General features: G+C 53.7%; 2 protein-coding genes across 2 annotated transcripts; one reads left to right on the top strand and one right to left on the bottom strand.

Annotated features, from left to right (window-relative positions):
• Nucleotides 1–9,420: 9,420 nt before the first annotated feature.
• On the bottom strand, nucleotides 9,421–10,124 carry NGA_2085400 (uncharacterized protein; the record flags this gene model as incomplete). Its single annotated transcript, XM_005855752.1, has 1 exon — nucleotides 9,421–10,124. A coding segment is annotated over one exon (704 nt), but the record flags the coding sequence as incomplete, so codon positions are not given.
• A 13,957-nt stretch (nucleotides 10,125–24,081) lies between these two features.
• On the top strand, nucleotides 24,082–25,099 carry NGA_2057200 (methyltransferase family protein; the record flags this gene model as incomplete). Its single annotated transcript, XM_005855751.1, has 1 exon — nucleotides 24,082–25,099. A coding segment is annotated over one exon (867 nt), but the record flags the coding sequence as incomplete, so codon positions are not given.
• Between the last annotated feature and the right edge of the window lie 325 nt (nucleotides 25,100–25,424).

Raw genomic sequence — 25,424 nt, 5'->3', positions numbered from 1 at the left:
GGCTTCTGAAAGTGCCTCTGCTATGAAAGGGACCACATTGGCTGTATCATCACAGGCCTTTGCGGACTCACCGGGAGAATGCGATTCATCCACGTATGTACTTAAGCCTTCGGATAAGGCAGGGAACAAGGTGGAAAAAGGATTTTCCATGGGGTCATTGAAGCGGGAGATATCTTGGTGCTCCAGCGTGTACTGGTAGCTGTTGGAGGTATGAGTTGTCTCCCACATTACCCTGTACCAGCCGTCTCCGCCACCACTTCCCAAGACCGTGCCAACGTTGCCTGCAAAAGCATCTTGAGTACCCCACTCCCAGTTAGGACCTCTGACAACGCGGGTTCCCCTCTCGAGTGGCAGCCGGAATGTAGTTGAAGCTCCACAGCTACTCATGTCCCGGTACGCGCGGACAAGCCTCAGGTCAAACGGCCCCCACCCCAGTTGCGGGCAAGTAAGTGCCCCAGGGCACCCTTGAAATTGTAACCATAGACGACCACCCTGCGTACCCAATACACGTGCGTAGCCCCACTCAGGAGCTGCGGCCGAAACGACGAGGTCGTTGTGAAGAAATCCAAAGGGCTGGGTTGCCCGCGTCTCCACACAAAAGATGCCCAGCGTTCCGTCCGCGTAAGGGTGTTGGAGGAAAGCAGATGGAGTCTGAGTGGTCCCGGAGCTTGTATTGTCTAGATTGTCACAACTTTGTTGACGAGACGCTTTTGCCTTAGCAACTAAGAAAGCTTTAACATATTCGACCTGCGGAATGTGATTGTGAGCAGCGAGTTCCTCTAGAGTATCAAGCATCGTTGCTGGCTTCGAAATAACATCTTCCCAAGGGCCTGGCCATGCCGGAGCGAATGCAACTCTGTCCGCAATGAATGGTACGAAATGTGGAACAGCCAGAAGCACACGGAGCATATCTATATCGCCGTCCATCAGGGCCCAAAATGCGGCGTCCTGCCAGCACGTACTCGCCACGCCACTCCTTGAAACGTATCCTCGCCATCCTTCCTGAAGCTCGCTGACATTACGCCGCGGTAATGACAAGTCCACGGGTCCCGAAGAAATGGAGGGGCCACTTATTGCGGGCTGCAAGGCTTGCCCACTGAGTTCACTTACGGCGCGGACCATCATCCCGATTTCATCAACAGCGCCGTCCGTTTCCGGTGTCAGTTCGTGTAACTGAATTAAAAAGGGATTGGCTGCCGTCATTGCAGCTCCAATTTGCAAGATCTCATGCATTAACTTTTTTTGGTTATAGCCTTCACCAGCCAGCAGACGCAGTAGGGTGCCAAACGTTGTATCGCGCATCGCTCTTCTAGCGGGTAGAGTGTTGAAAAGCCGCGATATTACCTTTTTAATCAGGACGTGGTACAGACCTAACGACAAAAATTCCCGACGAACGGCCTCCACTGGCGCGCCAGGTCCTTGAAGAAGGAGTAGAAGTAAGTCAAGTGCACGGTCCGGGTCAACATTATTTTCTTTCGCAGGACCAGTTTGATGGTTGTCGCAATTAGGAAAAGTCTGACGAGAGTGCACGTTTCTATCCATGGTCGCCAATAGGAGTGGGAAAACTCCAATTTCTTGAGCATACGCTTGTAGAATGGCTGAGCAAGGCGGGGTGCCCAATATAGATGCTAAAAGCTCAAATCCGCCTGCGGTGAAACCATCCTGACAGTGCATTACTATTAGTTTGAGTGCACCGGTACGCACCAAAACGTCTTTCTTGCATTTGTCACCTCCACTTCCTCCGTTAGTATCGCTGCTAACAACGCAAGTTTGCTCATCAGCTCCGCGCATCAGAGACACAAGACTCCACACCGCCTTCTCGCGATCATTGCCGTCCCAATTTATATTGCGCGCTGCAGAGCGGCAGATATTGCACACAATGTTCATGACTGCTTCTGCTCCTAGACCGCCTGACATCGCTCGACGCTTGAGCTCTTCTAGAACCAGGACAGGCCTGTATGGACCAGTAGGCTCGTCTAGGTATTGGAAGAGCGCTGATAAGGACAAGCAGGTAGGCGGATCCATACAGATGGACCGAGACCGGTGGCGCAAGATACTCATTTCCTGCAAAACAACTTGAGCTTTTAGCGTCCATGCTTTCCGAGCCGGAATATCATTATAGCCGAAAACATGTACCGGTGAAGAGACGCGGTATTCGATGCCTATACTATCCTTGGCCGATAGCAATCCCACGAAGGGGTGCAGGGCTTGCCCGTTTGGGAGACGTCGATCCAAATGGTCGAGCATGTGGATTACCCGGGCACCACGGATTACTTCCAACATCTTATCATCGCCCTCCAATCGAACGCGCACAGTGATTGGTTCTTCCATTTTGACAATATCCTCTCCATCGTACCTAATGGGTTGTAGTCCTTCAGGTAAGCCAACGCAGGCGATGCGCCCGGTGCTCCAGATACACACGAGCATAGATGTTTGGATCGTTCCAGGAGATGTTGGTCGCAAACGGAAGACAGGTTCGACGGCGTCTGAAGCAACCATGCCGAAGCATACAGAGAGCCCAGGGCTAGGTTTGAAAACATATGTGTGGACACCGGTTGAAACGCCAGGGCCAACCCCATAGCAATATGCCCGACTAGCGGAATATCCTAGTAGGTCCATCAGGTGAATACGAGTGGAACGGTCCCTTGAGCCGCCGATTGCAGCAGAAGTAATAAAGTCAGATGCTCGACGACGAACTATTCGACCCTCTTGGTATAGCAAGCTCCGGAGCGTGCTAGAGCCGTTGGTGTCTCCACTTTTCCGTCCAATGTCTGCAGTTGGCAGTAACACTGGAAAAGTAAAATCCAAGGCGCTGTCCATAGCTACAGCGAGCGCTTTAGTGGTCTGTGAGCCCGTGGTAGACATGCGGATAATGGGATGCGTGGAACGGTCCGGCTGTGCCTCGCCCAGATAAAAATAGGCAGCAGGATAGATGAGGCAGCCTTTCAAATCCGAGGCGATCAGTACTGGCAAGCTATCATTAACTTGAAAGGACAGTGATCCGGCCTCAAGGTCCACAGAAACGCGAACTATACCTCCCGGATGAACCTTCATAGCCTCTGAAGCATGCACGACGCGAGTGTCTCGGTACACCTCCCCACTGAAACAGCGCAGAGTGATGAAAGGGCTTCCTGTGGAGCGATACTCAGCCGTGGCGGGAGGATCAGAGGCTAAGCTTATTCCGAGACAGCTGCATTCATCGCCTTCATCCTCCTGCAGAATTTCGTAGGTTAGCACCAAGGTGCCTGCTGCGATGACCGATCCGATAACCCAGCCTTTACCGTTGGCCATGACCTGCGCGCCATCTTCCTGAATGTCTATACGGCTTGATGACGATTTCTCGAAGACTATGGGATCCTCGGGAAGCTCATCATATTGAGCCTTCTCCTCCAATCCAGCCAGGTACCGTTCAATACCATTCAAGAACAATGGCGCTTTGAGTTTCATACAGACTTCTTCGTGGATAACGTTTGCCTCTTCAGCGGGTGAGAAACCCAGGCGCAACAATAATGGCACCACAGCAAGCAGTACATCGGTGTCATGCGGAAACCTTTCTAAAGCATCGAGCCCAATTTCTACAGCCCCCGCGTCAACCAAAACCGAAGTCAGATGTTCGTCAAAGTCTTCGTTGTTCCTTTGCAGGAAGATCGCCGTCGAGAGAAGAGAGGCTCCCTCTCGCACCACCTCCGGACCCCACATGGGCATTGCTTCATTCCCGCCACCGACCCTAGGAGGAACAGTCTGTGCAAGCAGTGAAGTCTTATCTTTGCACGGAGAGGTCCTGCTCCAAACGGACCACAAAGCTAGTACTTGTCGAGCGTCCATGGTTTTTAGCGTGCTCTCCTTCGACCCCTTTATGTGAGCTAGCATGATCAAACTTTTGATAAGGTGAAAGGAAGCCGTCACCATATTCATGCTAGCTTCCTGTCGATGTGCATGCACAAACTCCAGCACTTGATGCGCTAGTGCGGGCGGCTCTAGCTGCATCGCCGCGCTTTCTTGGTTGCTCTTGACAACCAACGCAACAAGCTTGAAAACCTCTGTCGCCAAAGCAGCAAGCTCGGAGCCTCGGACCTTGAGTTTATCAAATAAAAGTGACAAAGCTGTAGCCCAAACCCCGCTTTCACTTACCATCTTGGCACCATGCGCAGATCCGCTTCCAAATGCGTGTAAGATCTGCAAACAGGCGCCGGCTGTGCGTCGCTGGAATTTCGCGGAGGCTCGGAAGGCGGGCACCCTCAAAAGTGTCAATACCTCGCGCCCCAGGCCTCTCCGAGATAAAGTGGCCAGGTTCTTCTTATCAAGTGTCCACGTCAAGAGCGTGTGGACAGCTAGATCGATGATATCCTCGTTCGCCTTGTAGCGCTCGATGATGAAATAAAGCTCCTCGGCTGCGAGCTCGATATTTCCAGGCCTCAGCAAGGCAATGTCTCGTCTCACCAACTGGAGAATACGGTCCGAGAAGAGGCGCGTGATGGTGTCGCGCATCAATATGTTTACCTTGAGCTCGTCGGCATCCGCCACACTGATGGGGCCACGGCATATAGGGCACTTGCGGTTGCCGCAGGAGAGGACGCCCTCCAGGGCCCGCTTGCTGAAGGTGTGCCCGCAGACCAGCGTCACGGGCTCGTACAGCAAATCGTCTGTCAGGGGGCACTTGTACGAAATAAAGAGCGAGTCCTCCCGGTCCACGGAGTCCCGGTGTTGCCGGATTTGCTGCTGCTGCATCATTCTTAGCAAGTAATTCACCTCCCGCCCGAGGCCGTGCGCGATCGCCGATTTCATTTTTTTCTTGACCGCCATGGACAAGCGGCCCTGACGTTGAAGGCTGCTCACCTGTACCAAAATCAGGGCATTTTCCATCCAGGCCTTTCGGCGAGCTGCCTCATCGCCCGGAGCCCGCTGTGTGGACTGCAGGAGCTGCCACGTGGAGTCAATGCTCAGGCGACGGAGGATTGAAGACGTGACCACAGCCTCTGCACTCTCTGGGTCAAGCGGTTGTCGAGGGTGCTGGTGCTGCTGTCTATGTCGCTGGTCATCGCCACCTTCCTCCCTTTGATCGCCTTCTGCTCCCTCGCTGTTGAGGTGAGGAGCCGAGACTTCCTCCCGCAAAAGAAGCTTGATACCCTCCACAAAGTCCCCCTCCGCTTTGGCCTGCGCCCAATTGATTTCATTGTCTGTCCACCCCAGATTCACAGCAGCTCTTCGCAACTCGTTCACGCAGCGAACGCCAGCGACCGTCGATGCGCCTTGCAGATCTTCAAATCCGCTGGGACCGCCGGCAGAAGACAGGTTGTTTCGCAGCGTGCGAGCCTTGATGAGGAGTTTCCAAGCGGCTGTGTCCTTGTTCTTCATAGCCATATTGATTGCCTTTTCTAGATCCTTATCGCCATCGTACGGTAAAGCACTGCACGGCGGGACAAGATTACAGGGCGTGTCAACTGGCGGCACGTCTGTCAAAGGAGAATTGTCGGTGTCATGCTCCCGCGTGGAAACAACTCCACGCGCCATTGGGGGATATGATTGACTATGTCGGTCCCCAGGTGCTTCCAGGGGAGGCTGAATAGCGAAATGCTGAAGTTCAGAGGTGATAGACGGCAAGGCATCCGGGTTGAGAGCGGAGTCGTCTGGGGGAGGTGCCGTTCTTGAAGGGCTCACGCTCGCATCGAGTTCCATGTTCCAATGTCAGCGAATCTCTAGTTGAAAAGCAAGAGGAGTCAATTCTCTACTGTCCAGCTGAATGGGGTTGTTTGAAAAAGGTGAGTTTGCTTTTCGACAGCGTCAACTCAAGACAGCTATCCCTATCCGACATCAAGCAGGGTGATGTCACGGCACAAGCTTCACTAGACGCGCTTTATTCGTCCGTTGAAACGTCTTTCGTTAAAGAAAGAGGTAGTCCACAGAAACTCACGAGTCATCCTCGAGCAATCGCAAAATCCCGCCCATGATTCAATACCGATGTGTACGATTTACGTGGCGGGTTTGGCTTCCGCCATGTCGTCACGCCCGAGGTCTCGCTGCCGGGTGTTCTCCTTGCCGGGGGGGCAGAACGCACGCCTGCGCCTACAAAAGAGCACACCGGTTGAACGAAACATTGGCTTCCAAGCGATCGAGTTGCATATGCAACCATCTATCGGCACTGTGAGCGTGCATCGCGGTTTTGCGGTGCTGTGCGCAGGAGTCAGTGATTGAAAGCTCTCATAAAGCGTCGCTCACGCGCTTGGACTGATCTGCTTCCCATTCCGCCCGTATCAATTCATTAGTCGCCCTTATGCACCGCGGGTGCCGTGAGCGAGGGCATGTGGATGAGTGACCAGCTAGTTTCAAAAACAAAGCGTCTTGCTGGTCAGGCTTGATGCGGGACAGGATGTCGCTGGTGACCATTGCCTTCATCTTTTTTCTTTCACTTGCGGGTCATGATTTCCCCCGTCACGTTTACATCACGACGCTCGTATGCAACAGATTTAGTGCACGCAAATGCCAAGGCCTTTACATTTTTTGGGTTGCCAAAGTGATTTGTTGCCGGGCGCAGCATAGAGAAAAGTCATGCGTGAAAAACAAGAATAAGGAGCCAAACTCCCTCCTCGCGGCCTGAATCGAGAGCACCAACGTGGGTTCCGTGAAGATCTTTTTTCTTCACAACGGGGCAGCCATGATGGAGGACAATGAGCATGCGATGCTTATCGAATCAGGTAGACTCGGAGGTCTGAAAAATAAAAATTTAAATCTTGTATCGCTTGTTTTCTTGCTCGATGCCGACTTCTTCTCTGTCAAATCTATTAGGTCATGCCTCGCCTGGACCGCAAAAGACCACAAGGACTTCGTCAACATGCACTCAATCTTCTCCCTGCCAAGCCATGATTGCATCACGTAAAGCTAGACTTGTCGTCATGCTCTGCTGGGTGCTGACCGTGACAAGTGCCGCCCTGTCTTTCTTGCGGGGCAAGCAACTGCCCGTGAGGCTCTTGAAAGAGTCCAGAGTAACGTGCCACGGGAATTCCACCGAAACCCGGCAATGCGTTTTTCGCGATGTGATTGTAGAGAATGGCGTCATTTGGCTCTATAAGACGCATCCTGACTCAGGGATTCCGCGGGTTCTGTGCTCCCAGGTCAATCAACCCTCCTCTTTCGCCCGCGAATGCGAGATTCGCATCGTTTCTGACGGGCGGAAGTACGCGCACTTGTTGCGGAAGACTTCAAATTCATTACTACTGGATGTGGGCGTGGCATTGAGCCGTCTAAACCCCAGCAACGTCTACCACGCGATATTCGAGGACCTGATCCCGACGATCGCCATGATGCGGAAGGTGGGAAATGTCTCGGTGGACCCCACAGCCATGTCCGACGCCTTGCGGCAGCGGCGCTGGGGAGTTTTTATAACCGACAACGAGGGCGATAGCCTGTTGGACGGAGAAATCTGGCGACAGATACTGCCCGAGGTGGCGATGGTGCATCCGTTAGGTCGGGCGCATCGCGTGCGAAAACTTATCGCAGGCACGCAAGTCTCATGCGCGCATTGGGGGCACTGCCAGCCGACGGATCGTCCCAGTGGTCTTTTCAACCCACCCGATGCGGCCCTGTCTTTCCGACGGTTTGTGTTCCATCGCTTTGGCATCGAGGAAGGAGTAGAGGAAACAGCACACGCCAGTACGAGCACTATCGGTCTGGGGGTCCCCAGAGTAACCCTGGTGCAGCGCTCGAGCACGCGGCGGCTCCAAAATTTGGGGGAGATAGTGGAAGCTTTGACGGCCGTATCGGGCGCCTCTCCCAGGGTGGTGGACATGTCAAACCTCTCGGTGAGGGAACAGGTGGGGCTAGCCCACGACACGGACATCTACGTGCTGGTCCATGGCGGGGCCCTGGCCAACCTCCTCTGGCTACCAGAGGGCGCAATGATCGTCGACATATATCCGTACGGCTTTTACATATCGCACCACAGCGGCATCGTTCACTGGATCCGGAAGGCCTTGGAGCCCGGCCTTGGTCTGGGACATCATCCCTTCCAAGTCAATTCCTCGGAGGGTCAGGTGCTTTTGGACGGCCCTCTGCCGGCTGGCTGTGTCTGTCGGTCCCTGGAATGCCAGATTCACCTTTTCGCCACCGTTGCCTCCATCACGGTGGCAGTGGATGCTTTCAAGAACCACATGAAGGACGCTCTCCGGCTGTGGCGGATCAAGAGGAAGTACGCAGCAGCCACGACGCCAGCGGAATTTATGAAACTGCAGGCACAGATAGTCGAGACCAGGACTATGGCACGTGATCCAGCCCCTCTCTGCGCGAGGTGAGGCATAGGATACGCCTGGAGGCGCATTGTTTATTCAATACATGAGTGTTAATAAATTCAAAACAGAAGCAAAAGACATTCTTTGTGTTCTGAGTACTTGTACTTTTTTATACCAGTCTTCGTTAACGCGCGTGTGAACCCAAAAAATTATCGTCATCACCAGTCTTAAATTTCGTATTGGTGTCTTTTTGTGATTTTATACACAAGAATACATTGGCTCATCCCTGACGGCTTACACTAGTCAAAAGGACAGCCGTCTCGCTCTCCCGCGGACCCCTTTATAAAGTGGTAGGGTCGTCGCTCGAAGAAACCGTACTCATAAAAATGTCTCTCAGCATCCGCCTCCTTGACTGCACCCTTTAAGTCCGGGTTTTGTGTGAAGTAGAACTCGGCGTCAAAGGTGGCCTGACACCGAAGCACTAGCTCCCGCAAAGCCTCTTTTTCTTCCTTCAGGGCCGTCTGCAGGCGCGGAGACATGAAGTCATTACTAACAAGGTCGTCCCGGTCCATGTAGTACTCCGTATAGCGCCGTAGGAAGGCCTGTGTGGCGGCCACTCGGGGGAACTCCTTCGCCTTGACGAAGACCACCTCAAAGGGGTCCAACCCCAGTCCGTCATTCATGTGCTCGCCTTGCGGATTCATGCCTGCATTGCAATACAAGTCGCGTTTTTGACGCCAATCTACTCCCGTATAGCGCGTCATGAGACTGTCCACGTTGTACCTAATATGCAGAGGGGTTCACATCCGAGTCCGTGAACGTCACTTAAATTGTATCATGTCGTGGTTTGAGGGCGCAATCCAAAACAGTCTAGCCCTGGAAAGTCCAGAGCCCTCTCATCTCTTTCCCTCCCTATCAACCTACCCGGCATTTAAAATCGCTGTGGAAGCCCCCATCTCGTAAGTCCGAATGGCGTCACTCAGGGTGCTGGCACAGTTTAGCACGCCGTCACCGAGCAGCACTTTCAACCCGATACGATCTGTGGCAAGGACCATCGATTGCACGTGCACCTGCCCCATGCAGCTCAGGGTGGTGCCAGCTAGCTTGACCTCATCATTGAGCAAGCTTGTCAGAGGAGAGGTCCAAGAACGTCGACGCGGCTCAGCGTGCCCCTCCTCCCCCTTCATCCTCTGGAAATAGCGCGGCAAGAAGGGCCCACGGACAGAGCTGTTCATCAGCACATAGTAAAAATATGATTCGGCCAGGTGCGGGTGAGTCCGGAGCACCTCTCCCACGGTGCCTCCGTCGTAGCACGTGTTTGCTCGTTGAAGCACCCACACGCGTCCCTCCCTTTGAGCCAATGTCGAGGCCAATAACCCACGAAGAGGAAGATCACTATTTCCATTTACAACCAGAAGGTAGTCTGTTGAGTTGTTGTCATTATCTTGCATCGCTACTCTTATGAAGAACCGCAAATTTTCCCGGTACCATTCTTGCGATTCGTGGTATACATATATTACCAGAGTTCGAGGTTCGTCTAGTGATTTGGCAAATTTCATTTCCATTCCATGTGATACAGTTTGAATATCGCTGACATTTTGGCCGGAAACCTCACTGTTGCCGCGGAGCATTGCGGCAATCCTTGAGTTGTCCTGGCGCACAGGAAGGCCTGGCTGCGACAATGATAAACCCTCGTATTTAGGGAATGAGGAGGGCCCGAAAGAAGGTAATTGTCCAGACAAGAAAGTTGATGATGATGCTGATGGTTGGAAAAAAAAATATACCGTCGGAGTCACAAACGCGAGGGCTACCAGTAGAGACGCAGGAAGAGGTCTAAGTGTGCGCGACTGCCCGCCATCGCGATAGGCTCTGGACCAAAAGGATTGTGGCATTGCTGTTATTGGGATTAGATTGCATCGTGTTTTTTAAAGAACATATATTGATCGATACGACGCTTTTTAAAAAATGTCGAAGTTCAGGTATGAAAATCCCCTCTCGCGGGGGGCTTTGCCGTGATGATGACGGCCTCGCTCGCCATATTGGTGTGATGGGAGACGTACCCTCGTCTATCAAGCCAAGCAGGGTTAATTGTTACGCGACCTTGGTATCCCGACTGCAACGTTAATGAACCGCCATGGAGGCAAGGCTTCAAGAAAAGACAAAGAAATTGTTCAGCGAAGTGGATCATAATTCGGCCGTACTTTGTGCCAAAAGCCTTAAAAATGGCTATCGATAAGTTCGTAAGCACTCCTTTACAAATGTCATTTTACGCTGCTTCATGTTGGTATATTAGTAAAATTTTTAGTTATGCTCTGATTGTATTAGTCACATGAACGACATGCTTATCCAAGTCCCCGTAAAGCATCCCCTATCCCAAGGGACTAGTGGCAAGGGGTAACGAAGAACACGAATAGCAATAAAGATTTTGATAACTGAGACGTTCCACATTACTTGTGTGCGTGCGTTTTCTTAGCTCAGTAGGTAGAGCACACGGCTGTTAGCAGCAGCTCTGTTCACCGTGAGGTCAGAGGTTCGATGCGGGTTCGAGTCCAGGACTATCCTTGATTTCACCGCAGGCCACATCCCTCTAGAAAACGTCGCCGTTTTTTTCATGCCGATCAGAGAACGTTTCATCTCATCTGGTTCATGCCTGTGTCTGGGTGTGTGAAAACACCATCACTCTCGATCAGCGTCGCATATTCTACACGCCCAACAGATGTTCTTGTTCCAAAGAAGCTACTTTCGTTCTTTCTCTTTCGAGCTCGCCATGCACACACGTTCATGCATGCAGCTATGCCGTCGAACCCCGCGCAATGTATTTTTGCAGCATTTTCTTCAAAATTTAAATCCACTCTTCCATCTCGTAGCATTTGATAATCCGATCGTCGCTTATCAAAACATGTTTTTGGCCGTCTCTCAACGCGCACGTCGTACTATCCTAATCGACCTCAATTGTGAAAAAACATTAATTTGTGCACCAATGCCGTCGTCGCCCCCAATTCTAACCCTCGGTGGACAAACCAATAGTCGTTGTCGTGAGTTTCTTGTGGGCCTGCGTCTGGGGGTAACGACGCGATGAACCCCCCTGTCTTCATGACGACGGCCTTGGAGGCCAGGACCCCGCCGAGGTCGACCTCGCCCCATCGCCAGTCCGCGACCACCACGCGCTCCCCGTGATCGATAAAATCTGTCGTAACCAGGTCCGCTTGAGGAGAGAGTGCGTGCAGGAGGAAGTCGGGGTGGTAGCTGTTGTCCGAATTGGTCACGAGAACGTGTGTGCACCAGGCGCAGCCTCGCAAGACATCCAGCATCCCCACGTCGGTGGCTTGGTAGTAAGCGTGGTTATCATAGTCGCAGTGTAGACGCACGTAGTAGTCGCCACCCTTGGAGTAGTATTCAGCCTCGTCCGCGGCACTGCACCGATAGGGCGCAGAGCGGTTCGCAGCCAGGGCATAGAAGGAGCCTGTGGTGTCCGCTACAAAGACGTCGGGGGCGGGAGGTGAGACCGAGAGAGAGTCGCTGCTCCTGAGGGGGTCAATGTCCCGGACGCGGCGCCACTCCGCCTCTGCAATCCGATGCACCACGGGCAGCCCCTGCTCTTCCGTGGCCACCAGGGCGAAGTCCACCGTGAATTCAGGGGAACCCGGCTGGCTCTGAGCGGCCTGGGGCTGAGCACGCATGGCCCATATGAGCGAATGGGTGGCTGCCTCTTGCAGGTGGTGGACCCGGATGATGACGCGCACGTGGTATTCTCCAACCCGGTGAGGAGGTCGGCCAACACCCAGCCAGGCCGCAGGTTCTGGGGCCAACGTGTCTTCTCTCGTGCTGCTCGGAAAACGATCATGATGGAATATGCCGCTCTCGCGTGCGGGGGCAGTGCCCGTTGGGAATGGAAGCGTGGGCATTGGCGGGGACGTGGAGTATGACTGGCGCACCTCACAGTGCTGACAGTCGCAAGGCAATGGTAACACTCGGTGTGGTGGCAGCTGGGAGGAGTCTGCCGCCACTCTATATGCTTGTGTGACGCTTCGTAGTCTTGATCTGGCTGGTGCGTGCTCGCGCGAGGACTCATAATGCCTCTTTGGGGAGGCTAGGGCCCGTGCCTTCGAAGCAGCTCGGCTTCTGCTACTGCTTCTCTTGCCCGACCATCCGTCGTGTCGAGCAATGAGAGCGACAGCCACGAGCAAAAGCGCCGTGTACGCCATTATTCCTACCCGCCGCCGCATCCAGGCCTTAGCTGGCTGTAGCACATGCAGGTGCACCGTCGTTTGCCGTTGGGGCATGATGCCAGAGGTCACTCCTACCTGAACCCGCTCTGTTGCACGCGTTTTTTCCCTAGGTCACAGGCCTTGCCACAAGGCCTCTTCTAGCCGTCGATCAGGACATGTGCTGGCGCGATTGCTTTCCTCTCTGTATATGCACGTGTTTGTAATGCTTGAGAGGTTGAGCAGATGATAAAATGCCAGGAACAAGCGCAAACAGGCAACCGTGCCCAATTGATTGCACAAGCTGAAGCGCCACGGAACGCCGTGTGTGACTCCTACGTCGTGAACGCCGTGTGCATTTCCCCCCAACATGGGATCGAGTCAAATTAGCGAAGAAGCTGGCCGAGCGCGGCAAGCGGGATGGAGCTCGTCCACCTATGCCCTCTCTTGAGAATAGTGCCGAGAAACCTAATCTGGGCGACACTCTTTGTCTAGGGCTGCATAAAGTTGTCTTCAGCATGTCGAGGAGATGTTTTTTACGCTAGCCGCTGGGACAAATTTGACCTGACGAAATCGAGCCGAAGGCAGAGATTTGTCGAGATCCCTTGATAGCCGCCGCGCTCAGACATCACGCTTTTTTTTCGCTTGTGCGGCATCGCCGTCTCGGGTATGTTTACGTTCATTGGCTCATCTGTTTAATGCAACCGTGCTACTCCAAGAATTACGTGACAGCTTCTAGGTGATGCTGCGAGGCCTCTTCACTGTGGCGTGCAGCCTGACGGCTTTGGGCACGGCTGCCTTTGTCCCTCCCAGTAGATCTTCGTTCATCTTTCCAACTAGACAGCAGCTGCAGCAGCAGCAAACCACGGGCAGGGTCATGGCTTTGTACGCGACTAACACTCCGTCCTTGTCTACATTAGACCGGCGCGCGCTCCTCTTTAAGTCGGCGGGGTCATTGCTGGGCTTGGTGGGCCTGAGTCTTGCGCGCCCGGCAGAGGCCGTAGAAGAGGTGCCCCTTGTGCGAGACAAGCAAGGAGGATTACTGGAGCCGTACACCGATATTGCAAAAGTGAGTGAATGGAAATAGAAGCGATCGACGTTCACTTGAAAGAGGCTCGAATCCATGTTATCAAGAGTGAAGACCTCGAGGGTAATGAAAGTTAGGGACGTGCAGGCAAGAAAACGGTGCATCTGTCCTGGGTAGAACAAGCAGAGGGAGATGGGATAATGCTTGAAACGTCGTGAGATGACAGGAGATACCATCTTTTGCAAAGGAAAGGGGAAACAGACGGGGAGGGGCTCGGAACGTCTGAAGGGGCGCGGCGCGACACTGCCTGGCACTTCTGCCCCACACTCCCCCCTCACACTCACTTGCACGCGTCTTTTCTTCCACAGGGGCTCAAGCTTTCCCGGCCCTCGGGCTGGAATCAGTTTGAAGGCACGCCCGAGACCTACGTGGTGAAGTGGAGCGACATCATCAACCGAGACGAGGTGGTGGTCCTCAACTCGACCCCTGTGAAGGCCTCTACCACGGCCGTCGACGCTCTGGGCGACGTGCAGGACGTGGGGAAGAAGCTGGCCGCGGGCCGAGGTGCCGAGCTTGTGGAAGCAAAGGCGCGCCTGACGGAGGGCGTCCTCTTCTATGAGTTTGAATTCAAGGGCGAGGCTGTCTCTGAAGTCGCTTGCCTGTGCGTCGCCAAGGGCCGGCTATGGAATCTTAGCGCCACGAGTGCCACCAAACGGTGGCCCAAGCGTCGCGACCTGCTTAAGGGCGTCATTGGCTCTTTCTTGCCCAAACTCTGATGGGTATAGCGTGTAGGAGGAGCCAGGTTGCCAGGCCTGGTGGCTGTGATCCGGTAAGCAGGAGTCCCCTCCCGCCCTGTTCTTCCTGAGCATCGTTTTAGTTGCGTTGAATTGCACGCGATGTTTGTTCACGCATTGGAGACAATGCGTTTCTCATGCATTGGTAGACTCCACAAAGGTCATTGCAGCCAGCATGGACCGAAAAAGAGTTGAGAAAATAAAAAGGATTGAAAAAGTAAAATCGCTAGCTTTGGATGCATATATGATAATTTGCCCCCCGACATGCCGGTTCCGTGCCCGGAAACAGCCTCCAATATACGTATAAGACATGCATAAATTCCCCTCCCAAAACACGTGTAGGCTCTCTCTCCCGCCGCTCTCCGAGACCTCTTCCCCTCAAGCAGTTCCTCTGTCCCACTCCTTTCCCCCCCATATCTGCCAAAGGGCCGGATCGACTTTCCCTTACCAGGTTAACATCCCTTTTTAAGACTTGTGCCCACATCGAGCTCAGCATTCTGCCATTCATCCATGATAAAGATGCTCAAAAGGGAGCGAATATAGTTTACTGCGGGCCATGTGGCACACAAGTCCCGCCTCCCTCTCCCAGCAAATGCGAGGCGCACGGGTTTCCATCAAATCCCCATCTCAGCCCCTACTTCGACTGTCCTGCCTGCGTTGAGCTTTCCCCACGGAGCAGACGTCTGCACTGCGCAAGTGAGCTGACTATTTTCTGAAGAATTTGGCAGCCAAAAAAGAAAGGGAGGCTAGCGCTACTCCTCCTACCAAAGTGACGGCTGTTTGCGAGCGCCAGAAAGAAATGCCGTCGTGAGCCCGGCTGGCGGACCCGGTGGCGGCGCCCTTGAAGACGCCCCTGAGGACGTTACCGTGGTTCAGGTGCTCCAGCAGCGTCTGTTGGGGGGCATGGATGGACGGTCAAGGGGAGCCAGGTTCATAAGCTCCCCCTGCAGATCGGGGTCTTTGTACCCCGTCGGTTATGAAGTCGAGGCACCGGTCGAAGGACTCGCAATACAGTCCTAGACCCCGCCCAAAAATCGTCGATCCCCCGCTTCCACCCTCGTTTCTGCCACATCTCTTACCTTGATGGCCATCCAATGAGCCCCACGTTCTCCCAAGTCCTCCACCAACACGGCGTACATAGGAATCTTGCTCAGGAGAGGACTGACACGTCCCTTGTCGCGGAATGCCTCCATGAACAAACTGTTTTTCCCCGCGATACGATCGATATTCTTCGGGGTTAGACCACCCGTGATAAAGAGCCCCCCGAAGGGCATCCACTTGAGGCCGGCCACTCCCGCCTCGGACCCGTAGGCTCCCGCGAAGATGTCCAGCGCCAGCCCCGCGAGCGTGCCCGGCTTGGCGTTCTCGGACACTATTTTGCCTCCCATTTCACCGGCCGCGCGAAATGCTGGGCAGGTGCGGACGAGATGTGCAAAGACAAGTGTGAGGCGACAAGAAAAGCGCCCATCCTTCGTGCGGCACTACAACCTCCCCCTAGCCTTCGGCCCCGCACTAGCGCCGAGGGGACTCTGCTCTGCGGACTCATTGCCGCGCTCACCTGCATCCACGCTCTTATCCACCTGGTCGGGGTAGTGCTCCGCAAGAAAATCATACCTGTTTGAGGCAAAAGGTCAAAAGGTCCTTCATCAACGAACAGGGAGCGCAAGCACTTACATTGTTACAATCATAGGTGAAAGAGACTTACACATTGGCAATGCCGGGGCCGCTGACCACTCGTTCGACAGACACGCGATGCTTCTGCTCGTAGCGTCGCTTCAAAAACTCCAAAAGTTGGAACTGGGATGAGAAAGCGCGAGACGTTAGAGTGATCAACTTCAACGCACTGCCTATATGTCCTCGCACGCTCCCCACGCACTCCCGGTTCCGGCCGCCTCTCACCTCGGTCTCTGTGCGCGGTGGAAACTCCGCATGTCCGCCCTCGGATGGATAGGCCACGTAGTAGCCGCCTTCTCCCGGCGTCAAAAAGCACTCGCCCAGACCCGTGCCCGCGCCAATGGTCGCGATGGGGGCGCCGGGCTCGGGCGAGGCGTCTTGCAGGACGTGGACTTCCTTGGTGTCGGTGCGGTCTACGGTCAGCAGCCCGTAGCCCTGGGCGACGAAATCGTTGATAAGCACCACGCGCTTTAAGCCGACTTCCTTGGCCAGCTGCGAGGGGAAAAGGGAATTCAATCATGAGAAGCTTAAGAAGGATCGGTCTCCCTCCCGCCCATGGCCATTTCCTCCTCGTCCGTCCAACGTACCCTATCCCCGTTGATGATCCACCGACCCCGATTAGTCATCTTCACTTCATTGTGTGATACCGGCCCGGCCACCGCCACACAGGCCGTGCTTATGTCCTAAGGGAGTGTTCGAATGGATTAAAATATGAGACAGGGCGCAAGGCCGTCCGAGGGCGAGACAAAGGGTGTGGATAAGCTCAAATTCGAAGAGGATCGCGCGAGATAGAAATGCAGTTCAGTGCACACTATATTGCATCAAGTTGGTATCCACACAGGCGGTGCTAATGTCCTAAGGGAGTGTTCGAATGGATTAAAATATGAGACAGGGCGCAAGGCCGTCCGAGGGCGAGACAAAGGGTGTGGATAAGCTCAAATTCGAAGAGGATCGCGCGAGATAGAAATGCAGTTCAGTGCACACTATATTGCATCTAGTTGGTATAATTGAGGATTAAAGATCTATTTGATGAGCCTATGGCAGACAGGAAAAATTGATCGCTTACCTTGGCGGTCGCACCTGCCTCCGCGGCCTCCTGCAAAAAAGCCTTAAAAACATCGGTGAAGGTCGCAAATTCCGAGTTTCGATACCACATACTGTATAAAATTGTTCCTGGGGGCCTGAAATATCCGTGTTAACGATAAAGGTCAATCGACGTTCACAGAGACCCTTGTGCAGACGACTCGTGTGCGCACGACGCGACCCCAGCGTGACGACACTTGACCTCTACACCCATCCATGGACACAAAATCCAACCAAATATTTTTGCATGGAGGTCTTCTTTTCATCACCTTCGCGTAAACCTCAAGCGGACGAAGACACCTACTACATTCGACTTACATACGACCCTCTTCAAGGGCGAGCTTCGTTGCCGGAACCGTGTAGAGTGCCAGTCGGCTGTTGGTCCCCCCCACATCCCCGCCAATGACTTGGTAGCTCATGCCTAAAATACTTGTGTGTTTTCGACGAGGAGGGAGAACGAAGAAAGATGGAGCGCGGTGAGGGGGCTGCAGGGGGCAGGGAGGCAGAACAACGGGGGCGAATCCGGGCCTGGCGAGTCGGCGGGCCTGCGGGCAGGGGGGCGGGCGGGAGGAAACCTTGCTCCTATCAGGTGGGCAGCGTTTTCAAAATTGATGAAAGTGACCGTGGATGCTGACTGGTCCCGACTTACGTTCGATCACCGCGGTCCTGACGCGGGCGTCGTTCCGCCTAACACTCTCGACATTTTGCCGCACCGCACCCATACCTAAAACACAGAAAAGTCCTGCAACTTGCACCAGCGTCTACCTGCAATCTCCACCATGCTCAAGGTCAAGCTGCGGCATCTGAATCTTTTGGAAGGGGAGCTAAATGCTGCGTCTGAAGATGCGCTGCGGGTGAGAACCGGTATCCGTATTGACGTCTTGCGTGACTTTCCGTAAGCCGACAAAGAAGTACCCCTTCACCACTCAATGAGCAGATTGCGATTCCCATTCGCAGCGAGGGACCTCACGAGGACCGCGCTGTTCTTAGGCCTTCTGATTGCAAAGAAGGGCAAAATACAGAACAGCGCTGGCTCGGTAAGTGTTCTGCTCAGGGGTGTGAACGATCAACGTTGCTGTGGAATGCCCTGTGCTTCATCCGACGTATTGTTATGTAAAAGCTGTTCTCACTCCATCGCTCTAAAAGGCCGCATGGTAACCAACACTTTGGGGGAGATTCGCAAGCGTGCCGACCTCTGCGACAGCAAAGGGGCCATGCTCAAAGTGGACATAGAAACTGAAGCGACCGAAGGTGAGAGAGGTCACCGTGCCTGCCTCTCATGCTCAGGCCCCGCCTGTTGTGAAATACGTCTTGAATCAGTCGAAGCATCCGCTTAGTGAGGATCCCCGTTGAAGTTCATAACTGCGGTGGCTCTCACGGGCTCACCTGCTCGTCTATGATGTTGGACTCTGGCATCTTTGACTTTCTGACACCACACCCAACAACAGTCGACAAGCTTCTGCAGTCGAAGAAGCGCAAGCTGGCGGAGATAGCAGAACTGAAAAGTCGCGTCTCGGTGATGCGCAGAAAGGTGCTGGACCTGACGTCCTCTCGGTGCGCGAGCTGGTGCAAGGCGCTTAGGCCGGCGGAGGCAGCGGCAGCCGAGGCAGGGGCGGAAAGGCGCGCGGCGGCGCAAGCGGTGGAATCTCTCAGGGGCCGGGACGTCTTGGCAGAGATATCGCCGCTGCAAGAGAAGGCGAGGCAATGCGTGGAGGAGCTTGCGGGCGGCTCTGAGCTTCTCGCCCGGCGCGTAGAAAGCTTGGGTCAGACTAGCACGGCCGTGACCTCCCTCCTGAAGTCCAAGCCGTCGCGAGTTGACAAAGCCATCCGTCAGGGGCCGCGCGACGGACTGGAATCAAGGAAAAGCGCGCGCGAGAGACCAGGGGCTGGCGGGTATGAGAATAACCCCGCCAACCGAGAAGCAAGGGCTCCGGCGGATGAGGAGACCGCGACGCCCGCCCTCATGTCAGGCATCTCTTTGTTGTCAGCGCACTTGAGACGGGATTGAAGCGTGTCCGCATTGACCCGGTAAAATGTGTATATGTAAGCTGCATCCCTGCCAAGGAGCGTTTCAAAGTGCGTTTCATATTCAAATCTCAGCATTAGATTTCCGTGTCGGGCTGACAACATAAGGCTCGCAGCGCTCCAGACTGTACACTCGAGAAAGGATGTCGCGGAAAGAAAATTTGCTTCCTTGTTGGCCTTTATTTTTTTTTGTATTCCATACACAGCTACTAAGCTCGAATATTTTCACATACCACTCTTCCCATCATTAAGGAGACCTGCTTCTGCACATGTCTGTGCCAGTCTGCACGCAAGGAAGCTCGCAAGCCTCTGCGAGCGCATCCAGACGGCCCGACGTCCCCGTCCCCTCACCCAGTATTTCTCGCAACTCAAACCTTGTCTGTGAGCTCCGGGACCGCCTGGAAGAGGTCCGCGACAAGCCCGTAGTCGGCCACTTGGAAGATGGGCGCCTCCTTGTCCTTGTTGATGGCCACGATCACCTTGCTGTCCTTCATGCCTGAGAGATGCTGGATGGCGCCCGAGATGCCCACAGCCAAGTAGAGGTCCGGCGCTACCACCTTCCCGGTCTGACCTACCTGGAGCTCGTTGGGCATGTGAAACTCGTCCACGGCCGCGCGAGAGGCGCCCACTGTGTCGTGAGTGGCAATGATATGAGAATCGTGGTCACCACAAAAATCCAACCCCCCGACGAGGAGAGCAAGCACTGGGAGGACAGACCGGCCCCCGCCCCTCCGATCCAACCCGGCACCGCCATGCCAGACCCCCCACCCCGACGTATACCTGCACCCTTTAGCTTGTCAGCGAGCGCCTCCAACATCTGAAAGTGCTCTTTGGTCTTGAGCCCGCGTCCACCTGAGATCACCACCCTGGCCGAAGACAGCTCCGGGCGAGCCGACTGACTGACGCTCTCACTCAGGAAGGCACTCAAGCCTGCCTCCGGCTTCGCCACCGCCGGTGCTACCTCCGTAGCCGCGCTTCCGCCTGTGGAGGGTGCCTTCTCAAAAGCGGTGGTGCGCACTGTAAGGATCTTCAGAGGCTCGGATGTGGTCACGGTGGCGATGGCGTTTCCCGCGTACATGGGGCGCACGAAGGTAGCCTGGTCCTTGATAGCGATCACGTCGGTGATAGGCTGCGAATCCAGTAAGGCTGCTACCCTGGGGACGTAATTCTTGGAGCGCATGGAGGAAGGAGCTAAAATATGCGAATAATCACCAGCTTTGTGTGTGGCCACGACCGCCTGGCTGAGATTCTCGGCTATCCCCTTTTCGTAGGCAGCGTGCTCCGCCACAAGGACCTTGCTGACACCTGGAACCTGGGCAGCCTGCTGAGCCACTGCGTTGACGCCCTTCCCTCCAGCTACCAGGACCGTCACAGGATTCTGCAGTTGACCCGCGGCCGTGATGGTGCACAGCGTGCTGGGGCTCAGAGTCCCCTTGGACTCGGAGTGTTCGGCCACCACCAACGTTGAGGCATCGCGCGTGCCAAATCTGGACATCAGTACTCCCACAAAGCGTCGTGGCTGAGCCGAGACCGTCAGGAGAGGCCGTCGCAGCATAGTGTTGAGGTGAGTAAGATCGACGGGTCGCCCCACAGGTTGAGACGGGCAGACAGGATAGGAAGCGATTTCGTCTCCGGGGGCCTGAACCCTGTACTCGTTTGCCAAAAAATGCGTGCCGGTAGAGACCAAAAAGTGAGTCCACGCGTATTCATGTGTGTGCGAATTCCGAGTGCGTCTCTCGGCGGCGCCCATTGTGTGGCCGCCCCTCCCGCCGCAAGTGTACGTGCCACGGGGGTGAAGAAGCCGAAGAAGCCGCCCGTCGTTGGGGGGAAACGGGCTTTTAATTTTTTTTTTTCACGATACTTATTGCGCACAAAGGTTTGTACACAGGTTCGAGCACCGCACACATACTATGGCAACCAAGGAATTTCTCGAAACGTATCAGGTATGTCCACAGGAAAGGGGGGGGCAGTCTCCCCTTCTTTTCCTCGACTACGTGCCAACGTGATGTGCGAGTTTTTGGTAGCCCTTTGCGTACCATTATCAGCCAGCACGCCATTTAGTTAATTGTTCGTTCAACATAATGAAATTTAATGTATTCGCCCCTCATTGACGTCGACATTGTGTCGCGTGTTCTTTTTGTCCTGGGGCCTCTCGAAGACTTTCTTTCTGATGAAGTGCCACCACTCCATCTCCATCCTAACCAATACTCACGTCTTCTGTTCGTGGCTGTAGAAAAAAATCATGGAGTTGCGCAGCGTGATGCCTGCACGCATCGCCGAGGTGGAGGCCGTGCTCCAGGCAGCGCCCTTCGGGAAGAGCGTTTCTGAGGTTATGACGCACTCTCGGGCTGCGGTGGCCGCCAACGCCGAAGTGTCCGGGTCTTTGGGCACAGCGCGTGATGTGCTCCTCCGCACTGTGGAAGACTTGCATCTAGTGTGCACGTGGCTTAAGCTTAAAGTGCCCAAAGTCAGTGACGGGGGCAATTTCGGGGTGGCTGTGATACTGGAGGTGGTGAAGACGATTGAGGGCAAGGTAGAGGTCTTGAACAAGGGGCTGGACGAGCTCCCGAACTACTTCTCAGAGCGAGCGAGCGCTGTGGAAAAGTTGGTGGCGCGCACATCGACGGACGTCAAAGAAAGCAAGAGCAAGAGCAGCACCACGGGCGGCAAGGACGGAGACGAGACGAAGGGTAGCGAGTCCCAGACAGAGGAGAAGTCCGTCAAGAAGAGCGAGTTCCTTCCTGACCAGCTTGAGCATTTGGTGGCGCTGGATGCTAAATTCTTCACTATCTTCAAGCGAGATGTCGAGCTGTGCCACTCGGCCTACCTGACGTGCTTCGACATCCTCGAGAAGAATTTTACGCTCTTGAACGCACCTCGCGGGGACAAGGGCGACTCGTCGCATCTATCCATGTTCTAAGGGATGACAGCGTTGTAGCAGAACGCCCTCGAGTCGTCGCCGTCCTCTGAAGGTGATGCTGAGAAGATGGCGAACGCATGCCGTGGCGGGTGCTCGGGAGAGGGAAAGATGGGAGAGAGTCCATAGGGACGCTTCACTGAGAGTCTTCTGGAAAAAAAAATATCTCTGCCTTCGTGCAAGAAGGCCGCATTCTTCCTCGTTATACAATTGGAGTTTCGTGGCATGAAAAAGTTGACGTGTTGTTTCTTTGTCACACCTTGTTGTTTAACAGCTGCATACCTCAATCGTAACACACCAGCTTGTCTGCTCTGAGACACGTGGTGAGGTGGAGACTCGTTGTCTCCCTTATTTTGTCACCCAGTCAGCGGCTGTGGAGAAATCAGCGCTTGGAAAGGGTCCACCGTGACCAGCTGTAGATGCTTGTCGGGGGCCATGGGGAGGCCGAGCTTGTGCGCGTGCAGCATCATCCGGTAGCTCGCCCAGTCCCCTACGTAGGTGTCCCCCACTATACCGTGGCCTAAGGACATGGTGTGAACCCTCAATTGATGACGCCGACCAGTGATAGGCTTTAGTCTGAGTTTTGAGACGGGAGCGTTGAAATGCGGCCCTTGCAACCTCAGAAATCCTCTCTCCAAGACCTCTACTTGTGTCTGCGCAGATTTTCCCTCTGGTCCGATTCGCATCCTGAAATCACTATGCGGATCTTTTTCGATTGGAGCATCGATAAAAAGCGTGTCGCTGTCGGCGGTCGAGGACACATGGCCGAACACGACCGCAAGGTCTGAAGGAAAGCAGAAAGGATGAAGAGCCTAGATAAGTCTCTGATTGATTACGAGAAGAAATCAGGCGAGTATCTAGACTCATAGTATAGTGCCTACCACGAGAACGACATGAGTTAAGCACGTGGGATTCGACGTACATTCTTTTTCCACCATCCGCTTCGAAAACAGCTCCACTACTCGCGCGGCCGCAGCCTGGTTTCGAGCAACACAAAGGATGCCAGAGGTGGCCGAATCTAAATTGTGGCAGAATCGTTTTTTTTCCAGCGGGGGCTCAATCAGCCCCGGAGTATCGAGCCAATCTGAGCATGTAAACTCCATGGGCCACTTCCGTTGCCCTTGGACGCCTTTCCGCTGGGGCACATCCATTCGCACGTCACTGGGTTTATTGATGACAACCAAATCATCGTCTTCATAAACTATCGAAAAAGGCATTTCCAGAAACTGCGGTTGATTGGCAATCAAATGCAAGGCCTCAGAGAAGGAATACACTCCTTGTTGGATGATGAAATTAAGGTGGTGCAGTCGGCCGAGGACTTCAGCATGCGGATGACAATCGCGAAGTCCTGGAAAAGATGTCAACGCTTTGGCAACAATGTCCCTCGGCAGTTGTGCCAGGAGTAATACTTCTTCAACCGTCTGGCCTTTGGCTGCCGCCGACAAGTCCAGGGCGTGAAGAGATTCAGTGGTTGGAACATGACCGGCTCCGTGCGCTCGGAGGAGTGGAGACTTTGTCAAGTATAGGAAGGAATTCCTGTGAATTTGATTATAACTGGAAGCCGGGGCCTGATGCTTGACGTAGACTTGGTTACCCCCCCCCCAATTTTTGTCCTGATCCCGTCTTCTGCCCTGGTTCTCGTAGACGGGCTCAGAAATTTTCAGTTGAAGCGGTACATGAAGAAAAGACATGGCAGGAGTCGTGCAAAAAATAAGGTCCAAAGCTGCGATAAAACGCCAAAGCTTTGGTGTCGTCATCACCTTTTCAGCCAAGTTTACATCTATGTGTTCTGTACATTTCGTGTGACTTATCAATCTCTGTCTTTTATCACGCTCCGCGCCCTGCGGAGAAGTACGTGGTGGTCCCTGCGGCCGGGAGGTTAAAGCCAGTAAGTAAGGAAGTTAAAGTCAGTCAGTGTCTGTTGCGTCGGACAGTCGTGTCGTTTTCCCCTAGAATTGGAGCAAGCGAATCAGGATCTGTGTTTTGGTCGCGATAGATTACTATTTTGGACGGTATCATTGTAAAATATGTACCACTATGCTACCCTTTCACTTCGCAAGAGCTCAACTTGATACTTCCGCATAGAATCATCGAATGCATAGTCTCATGTCCCTCTAATGCCCCTTCACTGTCTAGTTTTATGTCTGGCGATAAGTGTGCGGTCGCAGGAGCATATCATGACCATGATTTCGATTTCGATGCATATCGAAGGTCGACCGAACCAACCCTGGCCACGGTCTCTTGCCTTCCTCGGGAAGACATCGTCCGAGCTGAGTCTCCACCAGTACAAGCATGGGAATCTTTTTTCCATCGACACTCCGATAAAGCTACTTTTTTCAAAAAAAGACGATACTTGGTATTGGAATTTCCGGAACTCCTGGACAAGGCTGGGGAATACGCAGCCACAAATAATTTCGTCAAGTGCCGATTGCTCGAGATTGGATGTGGGTACGGCTCAAGCCTTGCAGCCATTATGGAGGCAAACCCCGACTTGATATGTTTTGCCTGCGATCTTAGCACCACAGCCTTGCATCTATTAGATAGAGCGCTCGGAGACATTTACAAGCAGCGCTTGACAGCTTTCATCTGCGACGTGGTAAAAAATGATATACCTTGTCATCTAGTTCTTCCAGGAAGCATGGACTTTGTCCTGATGACTTTCATGCTTTCGGCAATTGGCAGGAAGGAGGAGCATCAAGCCGTCTTCCACCGTGCTTATGCAGCCTTACGCCCTGGAGGATTGCTCTTATTTCGAGACTATGGTTGGTGTGATGCGAAAATGGTACGAAGCAGGAATAGGATCGGGCAACAGTTGTACAAACGTGCAGACGGCACGCTCGCGTACTTTTTCACGGCGGAAGATATCAATCAGCTGGCAATTACAGCTGGCTTTCATGTACAAGAATGCAAGTATGCCACTGTTCTATCCAAGAACAGAGCGACGAGAGAGGAACTCAAGCGCGTGTTTGTACACGCCAAGCTACAACGTGGCGATGGTTGAGACATTGTGATGAGTTTTTGGTTATACAATGCGGCGTAATAACCTGCACAAGCACCTCAGCAGGTAAATGATAGATGTGAATAAATATGGATTGGCGTAGCCCACCTTCACCGAAGACAGAGTCAGGTGGAGCTGTGATTGTAGATCGTTTTTGTGTGCTTTCCTATTCTATAAATAAAATCGCGTGTTCAAACCAAGCTACGTCTTTCTCATAAGAGGCAAAGTTTAAAGTATAATTTTTCTCGTCGCAGCATAGAATATGCTCGCATGCGGATGATGTGTTCGAAAACGAAGACATTTTCAGGAGTCACATTAACAGTGATGACACCAACACATCTCAAAACTTCATTCTACAATGGTAGTATCCCTATTTTTTTCACTATTCTGAGGCAAACAGAAGAGAACGAACCCCACCCACGTCGAGAATCTTCTGAACCGTCTTCAACTGGTCACGATCAAGCTTGCCGCTTTCTAGG

The sequence above is a fragment of the Nannochloropsis gaditana genome (genome assembly GCF_000240725.1).
Source record: "Nannochloropsis gaditana CCMP526 unplaced genomic scaffold scaffold112, whole genome shotgun sequence".
Classification (NCBI taxonomy): Eukaryota; class Eustigmatophyceae; order Eustigmatales; family Monodopsidaceae; genus Microchloropsis; species Microchloropsis gaditana.
This window is presented reverse-complemented; position numbering and strand designations above follow the sequence as displayed.